The following is a 21,002-nucleotide window of genomic DNA, read 5'->3' on the forward strand; positions in this document are numbered from 1 at the left end:
CGTGGCGTGCGGCACCACCCCCTTGGTGTTTTGGCAGGGGTCTAGGAGTCCCTCATCCGCCAATCAGAGAAAAACAGGGCTACCCACCCCCGTCCTTGGAGGCTGTCTTCCATCAATCGCATGTAAGCCAATCAGTGTGAGGCAAGCCCCCGCCCCCTACACACACGCCCCGAACCTCGGCAGTTGCTCACAGTCCGTCAGTCCTTGAGCCAATCGGCGTAGAGCACCGGGAAGGCCGGACGCGCCTCCTCGGGACTCCAGGGGCCGTGAGCGGTCCATCATTTCCCCTTAGGCCAATCACGGCACAGCTCTGTGGGGAAGGGCCCGTCCCCCAACCCCCCGAGGCCTTGCGGCCGATTAATAGCGCTTTGGCCAATCAGCGAGCGGCGGGACACTGGGCTCCTCCTCCCCGGGCCCACGTGAGCTGTAGGGAAACGCAGGGGCGGCTTCTAGGTGCTGCCGCCGCCGCCGCCACCGCCACCGCCGCCGCCACCGCCGCCGCCACCGCCGCCGCCGCCTCGGAACCCAGGCCTGGGGGGCGGTGGGGCCGCGTATGGAGCCCCCGCCCCCCGGAGCTGCCAACATTGCCAACGCCACCGCCACGCTACACACAGGTGAGTTCTGGGCCTGGAGGGTGGAGGGCCCCGTCCGTGACCCCACGTATCCTTCCCGCCCCCGCGCAAAGGATGTGGCTTGGCCGGTGGCCTGCTGGTGTTCGACTCCCCGCCGCCACCACCACGGCTGGTGGACCTGCGTGTGGCATTGCTCAAGCCCTTCGTCCCTTGTAGTGGATCTGACCGTGGCCTAACCTCCCCCTCCCGTTGTGTAATGGATCGGTCTGCGTGCTTATGTTTTTCCCCACGCCAACTTAGGGTGGACTCGTCCGTAGGCTTTCCCCCTACCCCCACCCGCCCCCCACCCACCCCCACTTATAGGGAGCCAGCCTGTGACAGTGTTCAGCCCCCTTAATAGTAGGTGTATCTGAGTGTTTGGATTTCTCCTAGCCTCAACTTTCAGAAGACCCGTCCGTGGCCTTGTTTATTCCACCCCTCCTGTACATTGTAGCGAAATCAATCCGTGGCGCCGCACCCCTCCGCATCCCTCTTTAACAGTGAGTCTACCTGAGTTTGTATTCCTGCCTCCTCCAGTCCCCCAATGCATCAGTCCATGGCTTTTTTCAGAACCACCCCCCCCCCCGCCCCCACCACCACCACCATTTTATAGTGGATCAGTCTTCATGTTTGGATTCACGTCCCTTTAGCTATCAGTCCATTGCCCTATCTGCCCTCTCTTTTTCGTAGATTGTCACTCTAGCCCTTGGGGTTCTCTCTTATTTTTAATAGTGGGTCAGTTTAGTGCTTTATATCTCCCTATTTTCAGTAGCTCAGTCCATAGCCTTTTCCCTCTCTGCTTTGAATCAGTCTGTGTGATGGCTTTTCTCTCTCTTCACTGTGTCTGTAAGATTTTCTGCTCCCCTTCCCCTCAGGCGATGAGCCTCATCACCCCTCCCTTTGCAGTGGATCTGTTCATTGGCCTTCCTCCCCCACACCCCTGTATGCTTGCACAGTCCCCCGCATACCCTCCCGTGAGTCCAGTGCTTTGTAATTGGGGGAAGGTCGGCCGTGTACTTTCAATTTCCTTCTTTTTTTTTTCCCTTCCCAGAAGAGAACGTGCTGATCCTCTTTTCCTTGTGGAGCAGTGTATGGCCTTGCCTGTCCCTCACCTCTTAATAGTGGGTCAGCCTGATCACACTAGTAACCACAAAGACGTTCTGCCTCACTACAATAAGTGAATACATTAGCACCAGTGATGATAGTAATGCCAGTAGGAGCTAGCGTTTATTGAGCACCTGCTGTGTATCAGGCAGAGTGTTTCATATGAATGAGTTCCTTTAATCCTCACCACAACCCCATGAGATAGGTAGTGAGCGAGCTGGGCCATAGGGAGGTTAAATTCCTTACTCAAAGGTGGCCCAGGAAGTACTCAGGACACAGCATAATTTTTGAGGCTCCCCTCTTAGACCCCATCCCACCACACATGAGGCCTCAGTCCTTAAAGGGCGCGGTGGCTCAAGCCTGTAATCCCAGCACTTTGGGAGGCCGAGACGGGCGGATCACGAGGTCAGGAGATCGAGACCATCCTGGGTAACACAGTGAAACCCCGTCTCTACTAACAAAAATAAAAAAAATAAAAAAAACTAGCCGGGCGAGGTGGCGGGCGCCTGTAGTCCCAGCTACTCGGGAGGCTGAGGCAGGAGAATGGCGTGAACCCGGGAGGCGGAGCTTGCAGTGAGCCGAGATCCGGCCACTGCACTCCAGTTTGGGCGACAGAGCAAGACTCTGTCTCAAAAAAAAAAAAAAAAAAAAAACCAAATTAGTTCCCACTTCCAAGCTTTTGTTCTTGCTGTTCCCTCTGCCTGCAGAGTGGTCTTCATTCCCCACCTTCTCTCAGCACCCACCCACCCCCCAATCCCAGCAGCTGTGTGACCTTCGATGTGTAATTTAACCACTTCCTCTCTATGCCTTTTTCTTCATTTGTGAAATGGGGGATCAGAACTAGAATCCCCTCCAGTGTAAATAAATATTACCTCTGAATTAAAGGTGAAACAAGTAACCTTTCTAGCATTACCGCCTATACCTTCCCACCCCCTTACTGTGCTCCAGCCACACTGGCTCCACCACACAACTCCTCAAACATAGCAGGCATGGGCCAGCCTCAGGGCCTTTGCATTGGCTGTTCTTTGTGCCTTGAACACCACCCCCGGATGTCTGCATGGTTCCTTTCAGCACTCTGTTCAAATACCAACCCCCAAAGGATGTTTACCACACTGTGGTGTGTGGAATGCAGTATAAAAAGATACATGTATCAAAGATGTTTCTAAGAATGCCAGTTTATATATGAGTAAGGATTTTCCTCCTTTTCAAAAGGATGTGTTCACAAGACTGAGGTATGTAATATGCTCTGCAAAGTTACAAGTATGAAAGCTATTTCTAAGAGTGCTAGTTGTATATGTGAATAAGGACTGTGTTGTTGCATTGAAAGAATGTGTTCACAAAACTGTGGTGTGTAGCTGGGCACGGGTGTGCACCTATAGTCCCAACTACTCTGGAGGCCGAGGTGGGAGGATCGCTTGAGTCCAGGAGTTCCAGGCCAGCCTGGGCAACATAGCGAGATCCCTGTCTCTGAGTAAAAACCAAAAAACAACCACTGTGGTGTGTGTAATACACTCTTCTAAAGGCACAGGCATAAAAGATTTTTCTAAGAGTGATTTGATTTTGTTGTACCTGGGTAGTGTTATTTCAGTAAAGATTGATTGTCACACCATGGTGCTTGGAATATACTATACGAAGGCACATGTATAAAGAAGAAGTTCCTAACAATGCTACTTGTAAAAACAAAAAAAGTCAACCCCTCCCTGGCCATCTGAAGCTGCACACCCAGCAGGGCTCAAGCCAGGTCCCTGCTTTGTCTCGTTGCCCTTTATCACTGTCTGACACACTGTGTGGGTTGTTTGTTGTCTGTCTCTCCACATTAGAATGTGAGTCCCATGAGGACTCAGTTTTTGTCTGCTCATTCACTACTCTGTCTCCAGCAACTGAAAATGTACCAGGTAAACAGCAGATGCTCAATAAGAATTTATCCCATGAATAAATGGGAAAAAGATAATTTCAGACACCAGCATAGGGGTCACATGGGGAAGAAGAAGGGATATGAGAGCTAGTTAGTTGGGACTGTTCATGCAACCAACCTTTACTGAGCCCCTCATGAGTACCAGGCACTCTTCTAGGTGCTGGAATATGGCAAGGAACGAAACAGGCCGAAATATCTGTGCTTGTGGAGCAGACATTTATTAAAGTTGGGGAGGCCGGGTGCGGTGGCTCACGCCTGTAATCCTAGCACTTTGGGAGGCCGAGGTGGGCGGATTGCCTGGGCTCAGGAGTTCGAGACCAGCCTGGGCATCACGGTGAAACCCCGTCTCTACTAAAATACAAAAAATTAGCTGGGCATGGTGGCGTGTGCCTGTTATCCCAGTTACTTGGGAGGCTGAGGCAGGAGAATTGCTTGAACCCAGGAGGCAGAGGTTGCAGTGAGCCAAGATTGCACCACTGTACTCCAGCCTGGGTGACAGAGTGAGACTCTGTCTCAAAAAAAAAAAAAAAAAAAAAAAAAACCAAGTTGGGGAGACAGACTATGTGAACAAAATAAATAAGTTAAATTAGCATAATAGACAAATGCTGAGGAGAAATAATGAAATAGGGCAAGTAGGAATCGAGTATTGGGGAGTGGTTGAAATCTTAGGCACAGGGAAGATGACTCTTGAATTAGGGCCTCACGGTGAAGAGGGAGGGAGCCTTAATGTCTAGGGGAAGAGCATAGCAGGCAGAAGGAAGTGCCAGTGCAAAGGCCCTGAGGTGCAATGGTGCCTGCCATGTTCAAGGAACATCAAGGTGGCCAATGTGGCTGGAGCAGAGTGCGGGGAGGGGCAGAAGGTGAGGTCACACAGGTGATTGGAGCCAGATAGTGCAGGTAGAGGTGATACATAAGATAGGATTGCAGGGGCGGGGGGAGAAGAATGACACACTAGCTAATAGCTAATAGCTGTGGAGTATCTACCACACATCAGAGGCACTTTTTTGTTGAAATACCAACCGCCAAAGGATGTTTACCACACGGTGGTGCCTGGAATGCAGTACAAAAAGATACATGTATCAAAGACGTTTCTAAGAATGCCAGTTTATATATGAATAAGGATTTTCCTCCTTTTCAAAAGGATGTGTTCACAAAACTGAGGTATGTAATATGCTCTGTGAAGGCACAGGTATGAAAGCTGTTTCTAAGAGTGCTAGTTGTATATGTGAATAAGGACTGTATTGTTGCATTGAAAGAATGTGTTCACAAAACTGTGGTGTGTAACTGGGCACAGAGGCTGAGGTGGGAGGATTACTTGAGCCCAGGAGTTCCAGGCCAGCCTGGGCAACATAGTGAGATCCTTGTCTCTGAAAAAAATAAATAAAAATAACCACTGTGGTGTGTGTAATACACTCTCCTAAAGGCACAGGCGTAAAAGATGTTTCTGAGAGTGATTTGATTTTGTTGTACCTGGGTAGTGTTATTTCAGTAAAGATTCATTGTTACACTATGGTGCTTGGAATATGCTATACAAAGGCACATGTATAAAAAAGAAGTTCCTAACAATGGTACTTGTAAAAAAAAAAAAAAAAAAGTCAATCCCTCCTTAAGTCTTTTACAGAAGTATTTTACAGAATTAACACATTTAACCCCCACAGAAGCCTTGGAGGGTACGTGTAGTTTTGAGAATATTTGACTTTGAGAGTAAAATATCCCCATTTTACAGATGAGGAAACAGGCACAGAGAGGCTGAGTAACTTGCCCAAGGTAACCTTGAGCCAGAATAGCCAGTACAGGGGCAGAGGAACATAAGGCTGAAGACCCAGAAAGAACAGATTTGCAAGAGCAGGCAGGTTATTTGGCACCTTTGATCACGCAGAGGAAGAATGAGTTCTTCCTGGAACGCGATGATTGTGTAATTGAGTCCATGAAGTGAGGGAAGAGCTCCCCTGAGGGGAGAGCAGCCCGTGCTTACCCTCATAGGTTGGAACTGTCTCGGAACAGTAGATAGTTCAGGGTGGCTACCTCAGAGCCTTTGTACACGCTGTTCACTCCGCCTGGAGGCCCTCCCCCACAGAGGGCAGCCTGGCTTGCTACCTCCCCTCCTTCAGGCCAGGTGTCACTTCCTTGGGGAAGAACTCCTTGCACACCCTGTGTAAAACAGCATTCCTGTCACTCTCTAGGATCTTACCCTTCTCTGTTTCTCTTCATGGAGAACTGGTGGTGTAAGGTGGCTAGGATTGCTCACTAGAGCCATACCACTTATGTTTTGAATTCCGGCTCTGCCGACTTCCAGCTGTGTGACTTGGGCAGGTTATTTCTCTGTACCTCCATTGCCTCATGTGGAAAATGGAGGAAATGATAATCCCCACTCTTTAATGGTGGTTTGAGGATTCAGTGAGTTAAATGATTCAAAGAGTGTGCAGCACATAGTAAGCATCGTATGCCTGGCTTGCATTTTCAAATTATTAAAATGTATTCATAGCATACCCGTAGGTGTCTGACAGGCCTCTGAAACTGACCATCTCCAAAACTGGCGTGACCCCCCTCAAAACTTACTCTCCTGCGAGGCTCCCACCTCAGCTGACCACAATGCTGTCCTTGTGGGTAATTAGGCCACAAACCTAGACTCACCCTGGACCCGTCTCTCACCTCCCCCAGGCATGCTATCTGTCAGCAAGTCCTATTCTGTGTTCAGGCTTTCTCCAGAACCCAGCCACTTCTCGCCAGCCCCACTGCTACCACCATGGTCTACCGCAGTGGCCTCTTCAGCCCCGATAGTCTATTCTCCTCACAACCGCCAGGGGGATCCTGTTAAAATCTCAGTCACAGCCTGTCATCCCTCTATTCACAACCCTCTCGTGGCTCCTGTCTCACTCAACGTCCTGACAACGCCCGAAAAAGCCTGGCTCAGTCTGGCCCCCGTCACTCTGTTCACCTCTCCCGCTGCCTCCCTGCTCTCCCCCCAACCCATGCCGGCCTCCTCTCCCCATGTCACCTACCAGTCTCTAGCCTTGGGCCCTTCACACTGGCTGCCGCTTTCCCCTGGCTCGCTGCTCTCAGATACTCACGAGCCCAGTTCCTTCACTTCCTTCAGGTCTCTGCCCAGTTGTCCCCTCCTTGGTGACTACTCTCCCCTGACTCTCCATGTGAAAGTAACAACTCTCCCCTGCCTGATTTCTTTTCCCATAACCCTTCCCACCATTCAACGCACTCTTGCACATGTTTGCCTTGTTTCTCACCTGCCTTCCCTGCTAAGATGTGAGCTCCTCTGGAGCAGGGATTGTTGTCTGTTTCGTTCTCGGCTGTATCTGCAGCACCTGGCCCACTCACCAAAAGCTTGCTAAGTGAAGGAAATGGAAAGAAGTAAACATATCTAAGCAAGGCAGATTGCTAGAACTCTTATGAGGGGTCAAGTGGGAGAAATGACAAAATACAAAGCTGTATGTGCTATTGAAGCTGGAAGCCCACCGTGACCTTTCACTCAGCTGATAGGTTCTGTTGCAGCTGAAAGAGGAACTGGTAAAATTGCCTGTCTTTGCCACCAGGAGTCACTCTGAACTCTTTGGGCTTTTGAAACAAGCCTGCCTGCAAAACAAATTCAGTGAGGTCTCTGGTGACAGGACTCTCTAATCGGACACTTCATGGCTTTGTGACTTGTATAATTGAACAGGAAGCTCATGTTTATTTCCAGTTTGCTCTCAGGAAAGAAAGCAGTAATAGGGTGACAGGGAGGATCCTATTCTTTGAGGGACATGCTAAGAGGGAGCAGTTGGTGTGAGGGGCCATTTAGTCTAATGGTGAAATGCTTAGCCAACTGGAACCTGACTGCCTGGCTCCAAATGCTGGCTCTGCCACTTGTGGACTGTGGAAGGTACGTAGACATTTGTGCCTCCGCTGCCTCATTTATAAATTAATGACAGTAAGACTACCTACTTCTCAGAGGCGTAATAAGGGATAAATGAGTCAATGCCCATAAAAAAAATATAACAGTACAGGTGTATATGCCCTTACCCAAAACCTCTGGTGCCAGAGGCGTTTCAGAATTTCGATTTCTTCAGATTTCAGAAAGGTAACATGATGCATATACGATGTTACATAACACCCCTTAGTAAGCTCTGCAGTCGGCTGTGTTCATATTTATGCAGCAAAATCTATGAACACTGTCACACTAAGTGAGAATCAATAAAGACCAGAAAGGGCCTCGTTTCATTTCAAATCAGGTTTTGCTGCCAAAAGAAGTATAAGAAGCTTTCTGCTTTTAGAGCATTTTGGATTTTGGAATAGCAGATAAGGGACTATGAACAAATCAGAAACTAATATTTAGAGCTTATCATATACCTCAGGCATATAATATTTAATCTATACAATATCTCTATGAACTAGGTATTGTTATCCCCATTTTAGCAATGGGCATATCATTATCCCTGTTTTACATATGAGAAAATTGAGGTACAAAGAGGTTAAAGAATATCAGCCAAGCGTGGTGCCTCATGCCTATAATCCTAGCACTTTAGGAGGCCAGGGAGAGAGGATTGCTTGAGCCTGGGAGTTCAAGAGCAGCCTGGGCAATGTAGTGAGACCCCATTTCTAAGAAAAAAGAAAAATAATATGCACAGGGTCACACAGCTAATAAGTGGCAGAACCAGAATTCAGACACTGGCAGTCTGGCCCTAGTGCCTGGGCAGTTGTCCAGCAGGTCATATTGCCTCTGCTTAGAACAGTGCCTGATGTGTATTAAGCTCTCAATAGATGTTAATTATTGCTGTCATCGAGAAAGAGAACATTCAGGGCCGAACGTGGTGTCTCGCACCTGTAATCCCAGCACTTTGGAAGGCCAAGGTGGGAGGTGGGTGGATCACTTGAGGTCAGGAGTTCAAGACCAGCCTGGCCAACATGGTGAAACCATGTCTCTACTAAAAATACAATAGTTAGCCGGGCGTGGTGGTGGGTACCTGTAATCCCAGCTATGCGGGAAGCTGAGGCATGAGAATCACTTGAACCTGGGAGGCAGAGGTTGCAGTGAGTCAAGATTGTGCCACTACGCTGCACTCCAGCCTGGGCGACAGAGAGAGACTCCATCTCAAAAAAAAAAAAAGAACAAGAGAACATTCAGGGATAGTAACAGGACAGAGAGATCAGGCGTTCGGTTTTAGGACGGCTTCATAAAGGAAAGGACCTTCAAGGTGGGACTTGAAAGATGAGAAAGACTGCTAGGCAGAAGAAGGAAGCCCCACGTGGAGTGAGCAGCCTTTGCAAGGCTCTGGCAAAAAAAACCTGAAAAACTTAACATTTATATGGTAGAAGATACAGATAACGCTCAAATAAGGGGGATGGAACTAATTTTCTATTCTTGCTGTAATAAGTTATCACAAATTTAGCTGCTTAAAACAACGTATTTGTGGCTGGGTGCAGTGGCTCACGCCTGTAATCCCAGCACTTTGGGAGGCCAAGGCGGGTGGATCACAAGGTCGGGAGTTCGAGACCATCCTGCCTAACACAGTGAAACCCCCGTCTCTACTAAAAATACAAAAAAAATTAGCCGGGCGTGATGACGGGCGCCTGTAGTCCCAGCTACTCGGGAGGCTGAGGCAGGAGAATGGCATGAACCCGGGAGGCGGAGCTTGCAGTGAGCCGAAATGGCGCCACTGCACTCCAGCCTGGGCGACAGCGAGACTCCGTCTCAAAAAAAAAAAAAATTTTTTTTTAAAAATAATGAGTTATATTTATACCTGTTATACTTGTTGACCTAAGGAGAATTTTGAGAGTCCACAGGAAAAAAAAATTGTTATAGGTCAGAAGTCCCACACTGGTCTCAGTGGGCTGAAATCAAGGTATTGACAGGGTTGTGTTCCTTCTGGAGGCTCTAGGGGAAAATCCGTTTCCTGCTCATTCAAGTTGTTGGCAGAATCCAATTCCTTGAGGTCGTAGGGCTGAAGTCCCTGTTTCTTTAGTGTCTGTCAGCTGATGGCCATTCCCAGCTTTAAGAGGCTGCCCACAGTCCTTGGCTCTGAGCCCCCTTCCTCCATCTTCAAAGCCAACAATGGCAGGTTGAGTCCCTCTCACATTTTGAATCTCCCCTGCCTCTTCTGTCATCACGTCTCTGAGCTACCTTTCTTCATCATCTGCTTTTCAGAGCTCATATGATTAGATTGAATTTAATCAAATAATCCAGAAATAATCTCCCTGTCTTAAGGTTTGTAACCTTAATTTCATCTGCAAAGTTCTTTTCTGCTATGTAGTATAAATAACATACAGGTTCCAAGGATTAGGATGTGGAGCAGGGGTGGCATCATTTGGCCTACCACAGTCTGCCCTCTGATCGCCACAGATTCACATTTGTCCCACATGCAAAATACATTCACACCATCCTAAGATACCCACGAGTTGTATCCCATCACAGGGAGCATCCCAAGCTAGACTGGGGAGCTAGAAGTTAGTCTGGGAATGTTTAGGGAATGATGGTAGGGTTTGAGGACAGAGATGGAGAAAAGATGACAAAAAAAAGAATCCTCCTCCCGCTGACCTCTGCCCCTCCTATGTCCACAGCCTCTCAACTCAGCTGTTTGCTCTCCAGGTACCCCTGGGATGGCGTGAGCACTCCCCCAGCGATGGACCCATCTGTGACGCTGTGGCAGTTTCTGCTGCAGCTGCTGAGAGAGCAAGGCAATGGCCACATCATCTCCTGGACTTCACGGGATGGTGGTGAATTCAAGCTGGTGGATGCAGAGGAGGTGGCCCGGCTGTGGGGGCTACGCAAGAACAAGACCAACATGAATTACGACAAGCTCAGCCGGGCCTTGCGGTACTACTATGACAAGGTACAGTCTCTCAGACCAGGGCTGGGACCCTCCCTGACATTTATATCAGAGATTTTATTTTGTTTTAATTGCCATAGCTATGACTTTGAAAACAATGTTAAAATTTATCAGTTTTTAACCCATCCATTGGTACCGTCAGGCCAGTATTGGGCCCCTAAGCACTATCTCACCTACTTTCTTGTCTTACTGCTTTGGCAAAAACCATCGTTGCATTATTGATACTGACTCCTACTCCCACTCTGAGATTCCCCAAAGTGATTCTGCCCTGCCATGCACATTTCATTTTTGTGTCATATTCCTATAGCCAACATTTTAAAACACGGTTAGTAATGGCTGGTCCTCATTCTGTCCTCTGGAAGCCCTAGACCAGTGCTGGGCTTCCCTAGTTATTTCATAGTCTTCTCTTATTCCAGAATATTTCATATTCCTAGAATCAAAACCTCCCTGACAGTATTATACCAACTTTTGCTTGCTTTGTCCTCTGGGACCCCAACATTTTTAACCAGTTATTTTCTTCTCTTACTCCTTAAGCTAAAACCTCTGCAACTACATGTTTAGTACCAACTTCCACACCCTATCTTCTTAAATTCCCAGAGCAGCACTGGTCTACCCCAATATTTATATCAATTGTTTTCATTATCTTATTCCTACAGCTAAAATTTAAAATTTCCCCCATTCTGCCCTCTCAGACCCCCAGGCCACTGCTGGGTTTCCCCTCCCCCCAATATTTATACAAGTTATTTCATTGTCTTTTTTTTTTTTTTTTTTTTGGAGACGGAGTCTCGCTCTGTCGCCCAGGCTGGAGTGCAGTGGCCGGATCTCAGCTCACTGCAAGCTCCGCCTCCCAGGTTTATGCCATTCTCCCGCCTCAGCCTCCCGAGTAGCTGAGACTACAGGCACCCGCCACCTCGCCCGGCTAGTTTTTTGTATTTTTTAGTAGAGATAGGGTTTCACCATGTTTGCCAGGATGGTCTCGATCTCCTGACCTCGTGATCCGCCCGTCTCGGCCTCCCAAAGTACTGGGATTACAGGCTTGAGCCACCGCACCTGGCTAAGTTATTTCATTTTCTTATTCCTTCTGCTGAAACTTCCCAAACAATATTCATGAATATCCCTTTTTGTTCCTCTTTTGAGAAACACAGGCCCACCCTGTGACATATCTGACCAGCACTAAGACTTCCACAGAATGCCCTAGTGCTCCCACACTCCTCTTGCCCATGCCCCCCAGAACAGCCCTGGACCTATGCTGCACACCCTTCATAGTTTATGGCATTTATTCCATTTTCATATTTTATTCCTTGAGCTCAGCCCTCCAGAACAATATTAGTAATGAGGCTCCCTCACTCTGCCCTCTGGGAACACTAGGTCATCTCTGAGACCCACCAGACCTGAAAAACCCCAAACATGCTCTGTGACCCACCCAAGCCAGCCTTGATATAGGCCCTCTCCCAATATTTATACCAGTATTTTTAATATTCTTGTCTAATTGCTGTTAGTTACTTCATTTTCTTACCGCTTTAGCTTCAACCTCCACAGTGGTATTAATCATGAGGCCTCCTCACCCTCTCCTCTGCAGTGACCTTGCCCTGTTCCACTTCTATGTCATTAGCTTCAAATAATCCTCTGTATTAATAATTCATCGCCCCATCCATCTACATTAATTTACTTTCTTCCAACATTTATACCAGTTACTTCATTTTCTTGTCTTACTGCATTTGCTAGTCTCCAAAACTGTGTCCTGACAGTCACCCACAAGGCCTGGCCCTGTGAACCCCTGGTTCTTGGAGCCAAGAAGACTTGCTCCCACACCTACTACCTTCCCTTCACGGGCCCCATTGTGAAGAGGAGCCACAGTGTGGAGGGGGTGGGAAAATCAGATAGATGGACCTGGAGAGTGACAGAGGGAGGCTTGGAAAGGGGTGGATGGGAAGGGGTTTAAAGAAAGAATTGTTGTGGAGAGAAGAGAGAAAGGGGAGGAACTGGGGAGGGATATAGATAAGGGGAATCTAGGGGGAGAGGAAATGGGCTGATAGGCTGAGACGGGAACTTACAGAGGAGGGACAGGAAAGCCAGAGAGGGGCAAGTGGGAAGAGAGCCACTAGGAGAAGAGAAACACCACTCCACCCCCACATACACACACCCTGCCTCCAGCCTGCCCCTTTCCTCTAAGGCCCTCTGTTCCTCTCCTCCCTTTCTAGAACATCATCCGCAAGGTGAGCGGCCAGAAGTTCGTCTACAAGTTTGTGTCCTATCCTGAGGTCGCAGGGTGCTCCACTGAGGACTGCCCGCCCCAGCCAGAGGTGTCTGTTACCTCCGCCATGCCAAATGTGGCCCCTGCTGCTGTACATGCCACCCCAGGGGACACTGCCTCTGGAAAGCCAGGCACACCCAAGGGTGCAGGAATGGCAGGCCCAGGTGGTTTGGCACGCAGCAGCCGGAACGAGTACATGCGCTCGGGCCTCTATTCCACCTTCACCATCCAGTCTCTGCAGCCACAGCCACCCCCTCATCCTCGGCCTGCTGTGGTGCTCCCCAATGCAGCTCCTGCAGGAGCAGCAGCACCCCCCTCGGGGAGCAGGAGCACCAGTCCAAGCCCCTTGGAGGCCTGCCTGGAGGCTGAGGAGGCCGGCTTGCCTCTGCAGGTAAGGACTGGAATATAGAAATTCAGTAAGAGGAGGCAGTAAAGAGGAGGGATGTGTAATCCCCGGATGATGAGGGAGGCTGGTAGAAGAGACATAGTGCTCCTGTTAAAGGAGATAATGGTGGAAGGAAGAACACAGACATCCTCTTAGAAGGAGGGGTGGGGCAGAGAGCTACACAAATCCTGAGACAGAAAGGGGAGAATACTGTGCTACAGTTAGTAGCTGCTGAACATGTAGGTCCCTGAAATATATTTGTTTAATGCACTAGTTCTCACACTCTAGCGCTCATCAGAATCACCTGTAGGGCTTGTTAAACCACAGATTGCCGGGCACACCCCCAGAGTTTCTGAATATGTGGGGCTGGGGAGGGGCCCAATAATTTGTATTTTTAACTTGTTACCAAATGAGGCAGATGTTGCTGGTTCAGAGGAAGGTAAATTTTTGAGAACTACTGTTTTAATGAATGAGGATGATATCCCTCAGATTCCTACGTGCTTCAGGTTGTCTTACCCCAAGTCCCCTGTCCCATAGGAGGACTTGCCCCAGAGGAAGCCCTACTTCCTTGATGAAGTCCTATGTCCTGTTGGAGAACCTGCTCTGCTGATGTGTAGTCTTGCCCCCAGTACCAAGTGCCACTTTCCCGGGGAAATCACTTGGTACTGGGGGTACCCACAGGAGAATCCTTTGGCCCCAACAATCCTTACCCTCTTTGTACCTGCTCCTCTCCCAGGTCATCCTGACCCCGCCCGAGGCCCCAAACCTGAAATCGGAAGAGCTGAATGTGGAGCCAGGTTTGGGCCGGGCTTTGCCCCCAGAAGTGAAAGTGGAAGGGCCCAAGGAAGAGTTGGAAGTTGCCGGGGAGAGAGGGTTTGTGCCGGAAACTACCAAGGCCGAGCCAGAAGTCCCTCCACAGGAGGGCGTGCCAGCCCGGCTGCCCGCGGTTGTTATGGACACCGCAGGGCAGGCAGGCGGCCACGCGGCTTCCAGCCCTGAGATCTCCCAGCCGCAGAAGGGCCGGAAGCCCCGGGACCTAGAGCTTCCACTCAGCCCGAGCCTGCTAGGTGGGCCAGGACCCGAACGGACCCCAGGATCGGGAACTGGCTCCGGCCTCCAGGCACCTGGGCCGGCGCTAACTCCGTCCCTACTTCCTACGCATACATTGGTGAGTGCCTGCGGAGGGGTGGGATGGGTGGATGCCAACCCCAATGGGACTGGCATGTGGCGGGTGACTAACAGGAATCAGAGGAGGGCGAATGTGGTTGTCCCTGGAGAGGGTGGAGCCTTAGAGTGTGATTGACTGGGCTGACGCTGGACTGGAGGGATGGGGTTTGATTAGTGAAGGGCAGGACTGGGGACTTTTGTGGGTGGGACCAAGGGGCTTTCTGTGGTACTGTTTCTGGGTTGGGGTGTGGCTTAAGGAACCTGAGCAGGGCTTTTGGGTCTGGGATTTGCATATGGGATTTCACGGATGGGACATGAGTTAGAAGTTGACCCTGAACTGCTGGGATGGTGACTTGAGAGGTTTGAGAGCAGCATTTGGATAGGGTCTTGTGGGTGGTCTTGACCAATGAGGTCTCAGTAACCGAGGCTGGGCTCTCGGGAATAGGGAGTGGGGGGTGTCTACGGAGTTTGAGAGATTGTAGGCGTGGCCTCCATAGTTACCATCTAGGTGTGTGCACTTTGGGGAGTGACCTTGGGAGTGTGAGTGGGAAATCTGTGGGGAGGCTAGGCCCAAGTCCCTTCCAGCATCCCACATCTACTCTCTACTCACTTAAGCTCTGACCACCCTCTCCCCACAGACCCCGGTGCTGCTGACACCCAGCTCGCTGCCTCCCAGCATTCACTTCTGGAGCACCCTGAGTCCCATTGCGCCCCGTAGCCCGGCCAAGCTCTCCTTCCAGGTAAGATCCTCTTTCCCCATTTTGGACAGGGTGAGAGACCCAAGAATGGCCCCCATCTGTGACCTCTCCCTCTTTTCACCCCCAGTTTCCGTCCAGTGGCAGCGCCCAGGTGCACATCCCTTCCATCAGCGTGGATGGCCTCTCGACCCCCGTGGTGCTCTCCCCAGGGCCCCAGAAGCCATGACTACTACTACCACCACCACCACCACCCCTTCTGGGGTCACTCCATCCATGCTGTCTCCAGCCAGCCATCTCAAGGAGAAACATAGTTCAACTGAAAGACTCATGCTCTGATTGTGGTGGGGTGGGGATCCTTGGGAAGAATTACTCCCAAGAGTAATTCTCATTATCTCCTCCACAGAAAACACACAGCTTCCACAACGTCTCTGTTTTCTGTCAGTCCCCCAGTGGCTGCCCTTACACGTCTCCTACATCAATGGTAGGGGCGGTTTATTTATTTATTTTTTGAAGGCCACTGGGAGGAGCCTGACCTAACCTTTTAGGGTGGTTAGGACATCTCCCCCACCTCCCCACTTTTTTCCCCAAGACAAGACAATCGGGGTCTGGCTTGAGAACGACCTTTCTTTCTTTATTTCTCAGCCTGCCCTTGGGGAGATGAGGGAGCCCTGTCTCCATTTTCAAATGTGAGTAGAAGAGTTAGTTTGTTTTGTTTTATTATTCCTGGCCATACTCAGGGGTCCAGGAAGAATTTGTACCGTTTAATGGGTTGGGAGTCTTGGCCAAGGAAGAATCACACCCTTGGAATAGAAATTTCCACCTCCCCAGCCTTTCTCTCAGACAGCTTATCCTTTTACAACCAACTTTGGCCAGGGAGGAATGTCCCTTTTGTTCTTCTTCCCCCTGAAAAGCCATTCCTTTGTCTGCCAACCTCCCTGGGGTCCTGCCTGTTTCCTCCCAATGGAGGGTTTTTTTGGGGGGTGGTCCCCGTCTGGGGGGCCCCTCCAGCCAGTTCTCCAGGTCTCCCTGTCTCTCCCCCGCTGCCATTTTGATAGTATAATCTATTTTTAAATGGGGCTTTTCAATAGGGGAGAGGGAGTCATCTCTTCCTATATTTGGTGGGGTGGGTGGGAAGGAAGGGATTTGGGGGGGAATCTTCCTGCCGCCTCCCCCCTCCAAGTGTTTATTTTTGATACCAAACGTGTATTTTCAGTTCCCTCCCTCCCAGCCCCCCAATTTCCTGCGGGCGGGTACAAAGGACCCTTTCAATGTCCCTGGAGTTGGGAGGGAGGAATGGGGGACGTAAAGCCTGTCCTGTCTCTATTCTAGGCAAGAGAGAGTGGATTCAAAAGACTCCTGTGCTCACCTGTTAGCGCTGGCCCAGCCCAGGCCTCGGGACCTGGGGCTTGGTGATTTGGGGGACGGTGCTACACTCGTCTCCACTGTTTGTTTTACTTCCCCAAAATGGACCTTTTTTTTTCTAAAGAGTCCCAGAGAATGGGGAATTGTTCCTGTAAATATATATTTTTCAAAGTGATGCTGGAGGCTGCTGGCACTTTTTCTCTGATGTAAGGACTAGCTGAGTGTGACAAGCATGACTGTGGAGGGTGTGAGGCAGAGGTGGATCGTGAGAGAAATGCTGTGATGGCGTGTGTGAGAAACAGTAGTAGGGACTACATGTTGGTAACTGTGTGTGCCAGAGATGCGGAAAGCTGTGATTGTGTGTGAGAGAGTACAGAAGTTGTGACCACAGACTTTTGATGGTGTGTCTGTGTGGGAAATCGCGGCCGTGTTTCAGAAAATAACTGAGCCTGGACGAGTAGTCAAGGTACTGTACAAGAACCTGTGATGGTATGCACAAAATAATACCTACGAGAAGAGAGTGGAGACTGCGGCCCCATCAGTATTTGATGGTGAGCAAGACAGACTGAGTGACCAAAACCACATGTGAGAGACTACGTGGGCATGAAACTACAGTAGAGGTTGTCAGGGATTGTGGCAAAGATTGTGTAGGTGACAAACCTCATTATAGGTGACTCAACGTTTGAGAAGTAGACAGTGTACAAAACTACTTGAGGCTGTAGTGTCAGCTAAAGCCATAAGACTGTATGGGTGTGAACTTGATTGTACGAGAGAGAATGGCTATGAGACCAAACCAGTGACTGAGACCAAAGATACAAGAAGGTGCAACTGTGTGTACGAAAGCAGGCATGAGAGACTGTAGCAAAGACTGAGAGACAAAATGAATGGCTGTGACTGGGAGAGTGTGACAGGCCGTGTGTGTGTGTGTACACCTGAAACTAGTGGCAAATCGATTTACCATTACTGCCACATTCTGTCCCACAGGTTCAGGAACCGTGAGGAAGTGGGAGAGAAAATGACAGTGAGCCGGACGGAGCCACTGACATGGTGTGAGAGAGCGCATCACTGGGCGTGCCAGGGAGAGGGGCAAGGCTGTTGATGAGAGACTTGCAGTAGCGGTAACTGGGAGTCAGCAACTGTGGGAGAGGAACTTGACAACTGAGTGATGTCAGAGCGTCAGAGAGTTTGTGAAACAGTTCATAAGCAACCATAAATCCGGGGCCATGCAAAAGAGCTGAGCAAATGAGACACAGCGAGTGACCACGTGGCGGTGTGAGAAACTTGTAAAGCTGTGCACGTGTGTCCATGTTGAGCTTCCCATATGAAGAAAATGACGGTGTGCACGACCGAGACAGGGCATGGGTGACTGTGGGTGACTTATCCACGGCCTAGTGGTGACTGTGAAATAGTGACTGAGTATATCAGAAGCTGACTGAGGGACAGTGATGACTCAGACAGTGGCTGAGAAACTGATTATACCATTGGTAAAACCCTTTGCAAGAGACTTCATGAAAGGCTGTAAATCAAGGACTGAGGGTGCTGGAAGCTGACTGAGAAGAAACGTGAGACTAGGTGACGACGGTGTCTGAGATGCTGTGTGATTGTGTATGCGTGTGAATGTCTTCATGGGAGAGGCTGTAATCGGGGATCGTGGGTGTGTGAAAAAGTGGCTTGAGTGAGAAAGGGGTAGGAGAGGTGGTGATTTTTGTGCGTGTGTGGGAAACTTCATGAGATACTAGTTAGTGGTGACTATAAATCAGTGACTATTTGTGTATGTGAGAAAGTAACAGGCCAAATGAGTGGCTAAACATTTCATGAGATTGTGTGACTGTGCATGCGTATGTAAGGAACTGACTGGTGAGAGAAAATATTGGCAATATTGACTGAATGAGACAGGCTGTTAAACATGATTGTGTGTGTGAAACTGTTAGTAGGAGACTGTAGTAAGGCTGGAATCCATGACACAGAAAATGACTGTATGAGTGACAGAATGTCTGAGAGGCTGTGTGATTAAGAGAATATAGTAGAGGTTGTAAATCCAGGCTGGGTGTGGTGGCTCACGCTTGTAATCCTAGCACTTTGGGAGGCCGAGGTGGGAGGATCACTTGAGACCAGGAGCTTGAGACCAGCCTGGGCCACATAGTGAGACCCCATCTATACTAAAACCTTAAAAATTAGCATAACGTAGTATTGTGCACCTGTAATCCCAGCTACATGGGAGGCTGACGTAGGAGGACCACTTGAGGCTAGGAGTTTGAGTTTGAGACCAACCTGGGCAACATAGCAGGACCCTGCCGCTACTAAAATGAAAAACAAAAATTACCCAGGTATAGTGGTGCACGCCTGTAGTCCCAGCTACTGAGGACACTGAGGTGGGAGGATCACTTGAGCCCAGGACTTTGAGTTCGAGACCAGCCTGGACAATGTGGCAAAACTCTGTCTCTCCAAATAATTTTAAAAATTAGCCAGGTGTGGCGTGTGCCTGTAGTCCCAGCTACTCGGGAGGCTGAGGTGGGAGGATGACTTGAGCCCAGGAGGTTGAGGCTGCAGTCTGCGATGACGCCACTGCACTCCAGCCTGGGTAGCAGAACCAGACCCTGTCTCAAAAAGAAAAGAAAAGAAAAAACAGAACTGTGTAGACAGGTTTTAAAAAAAGAGAGAGAAAATAACAGACCAAATGAGACTGTGTGAGAGGCCACAAGTCAAATGTTCCAGGCCCTGGAGAAAAACCCTCTTCTGTTTTTCCTCTTCCTCCACAGGCCCCTCCTGCTCAGTCCCCTGGGCCGGCTTCTCCTACTTCTCAAAAACTTGAAATACTGGGGTTCCCCAGGGCAAAGCCCTGGGACTCCTTTCTCTCTTCTCATATATCCCCTCTAGGTCATCTTATCCCGGTCTTCGCACTTGAAATACAACTTACCCTCCATGGAATGCCCACATTTTTTACCTCCAAGTCAGACTGTCCTTCTGGCGCTTACCAGAATCTCTAAAGTTTTGTTTGTTTCATTGATTGATTCATTTAGCAGATGTTTATTGAGCATCTACTGTTTGCTGGTGCCTATCTAATGTCCTGCAGACCCAGCAGTTAACAAGCCAGACCAAAATCCCTGCCCGTGTGGAACTGATATTTAGGGAGTGAGAATAACAAGAAGCAGGCAAATACATAGTAGCAGGTAGGGATGTAATAATTAAATAAGACAAGACTCTCACTCTTTGTTTAAGAAATGTGCAGTCATTTTATTGCCTAAATGTGTGGGAGAAGATAGAGTGCTGACAGTCCTCTTCCACAGGGAATCCTATGAGTATTTATACAGTTTAAAAACAAAGGAAATATTGATAATATTATTACCAGGGCAACAGATGGTTAAATAAAGCAGCCAGCCAGAATTTCAGATTTTTTTTTTTTTTTTTGAGACAGAGTCTCACTCTGTCACCCAGGCTGGAGTGCTGTGGCACAATCTCAGCTCACTGCAGCCTCCGCCTCCCGAGTTCAAGTGATTCTCCTGCCTCAGTCTCCCAAGAAGCTGGGATTACAGGCGTCCACCACCACGCCTGGCTAATTTTTGTATTTTTAGTAGAGACGGGGTTTTACCATGTTGGCCAGGCTGGTCTCGAACTCCTGACACCAGGTGATCCACCTGCCTTGATCTCCCAAAATGTTGGGATTACAGGCATGAGCCACCGCGCCCAGCCAATTTCAGCTTTCTTGGAGAGTTTGTTTTCATAGGATAACACAGCAATGATTGTCTTGAAGTCTTAGAATCTTAACAAGACTCCTTTGTTCAAAGCACATTTTCAAGGATAGGCTTATGTTATCAGAGAACAGAGTACATCTGTAATGGATACAGATATTAACACATACCTTACTGCCCGTAAAACAAGTGTTCCTGAAGAACTTCTGTTTTAACAGCTGACCAAATTATTACATTTGAATTTGCAGAATGGTATCTCTCCCTGCCTCCCTGAGAGCAGAGGAAATTAGGCATTGCCTTCCTATCTTTCTTATGCTTCTTTTTGTTAATTAAAAGCAAAATAAAATTTTAAAACAGGCCCTGGAGTTTCATTAGGGTTTATTAAAAAAAAAAAAAAAAAAAAGAAGGGCTGGTGTGATGGCTCATGCCTGTAATCCCAGCACTTTGGGAGGCTGAGGGTTGGGAGAAAATCTTGAAGCCAGGCATTTGAGACCAGCCTGGGCAACACAACGAGATCCCATCTATACAGAAAATAAAAACATTAGTTGTGTAGTGGTGTGTGCCTGTAGTCCCCGCTACTTGGGGACACTAAGGTAGGAAAATCACTTGAGCCCAGGAGTTTGAGGCTGCAGTGAGCCATGATCAGACCACTGTACTCTAGCCCAGGTGACAGCAAGACTCTTGTCTCTTAAAAAAAAAAAAAAAAAAAAAAAGTTTGAAAGCTACTGGGCTAGAGAGTGACAGGGATGCCAGACAAGGGTATGGGGAAGGCCTCTGTGAGGAGGGGGAACATTTATTATCCATCTTCTCGAGGGCCAGGATTTTTGTCCTGTTCTCTGCTCTAATGCTGAGAACCACATCTGGCATCCAATAGGTGCTCAATAAATGTTGAATGAATTTATCAAACACAGAGCACCTACTATACGCCAGGCACTGTTCTAAGGACTTTCCAAAAGCTTAACTCCTGACCGGGCACTGTGACTCAACGCCTGTAATCCT

General features: G+C 49.0%; 1 protein-coding gene across 2 annotated transcripts; it reads left to right on the plus strand.

Annotated features, from left to right (window-relative positions):
* Nucleotides 1-401: 401 nt before the first annotated feature.
* ELK1 (ETS transcription factor ELK1) lies at nucleotides 402-16,489 on the plus strand. Of its 2 annotated transcripts, XM_023201977.1 has the most exons (7): nucleotides 403-614; nucleotides 1,005-1,111; nucleotides 10,208-10,451; nucleotides 12,650-13,093; nucleotides 13,824-14,255; nucleotides 14,893-14,994; nucleotides 15,080-16,489. In XM_023201977.1, exons 3-7 carry the CDS (start codon nucleotides 10,242-10,244, stop codon nucleotides 15,176-15,178), a joined length of 1,287 nt encoding a protein of 428 aa, XP_023057745.1. In that variant the 5' UTR covers nucleotides 403-614; nucleotides 1,005-1,111; nucleotides 10,208-10,241; the 3' UTR covers nucleotides 15,179-16,489. The 2 variants fall into 2 exon arrangements, with proteins under 2 accessions (XP_023057744.1, XP_023057745.1); XM_023201976.1 differs by lacking the exon at nucleotides 1,005-1,111 and having other exon boundaries at nucleotides 402-614.
* The last annotated feature ends 4,513 nt before the right edge of the window (nucleotides 16,490-21,002 follow it).

This window comes from Piliocolobus tephrosceles, chromosome 12, assembly GCF_002776525.5.
Source record: "Piliocolobus tephrosceles isolate RC106 chromosome 12, ASM277652v3, whole genome shotgun sequence".
Taxonomy (NCBI): Eukaryota; Metazoa; Chordata; class Mammalia; order Primates; family Cercopithecidae; genus Piliocolobus; species Piliocolobus tephrosceles.

Excerpts from the sequence above, each read along its gene's own strand:
- ELK1 (XM_023201976.1), top strand. The coding sequence starts at position 10,242 with ATGGACCCATCTGTGACGCTGTGGCAGTTTCTGCTGCAGCTGCTGAGA. Across the intron at positions 10,452-12,649 it reads TGCGGTACTACTATGACAAG|AACATCATCCGCAAGGTGAG; the intron begins GTACAGTCTCTC and ends CTCCCTTTCTAG. Across the intron at positions 14,995-15,079 it reads CGGCCAAGCTCTCCTTCCAG|TTTCCGTCCAGTGGCAGCGC; the intron begins GTAAGATCCTCT and ends TTTCACCCCCAG.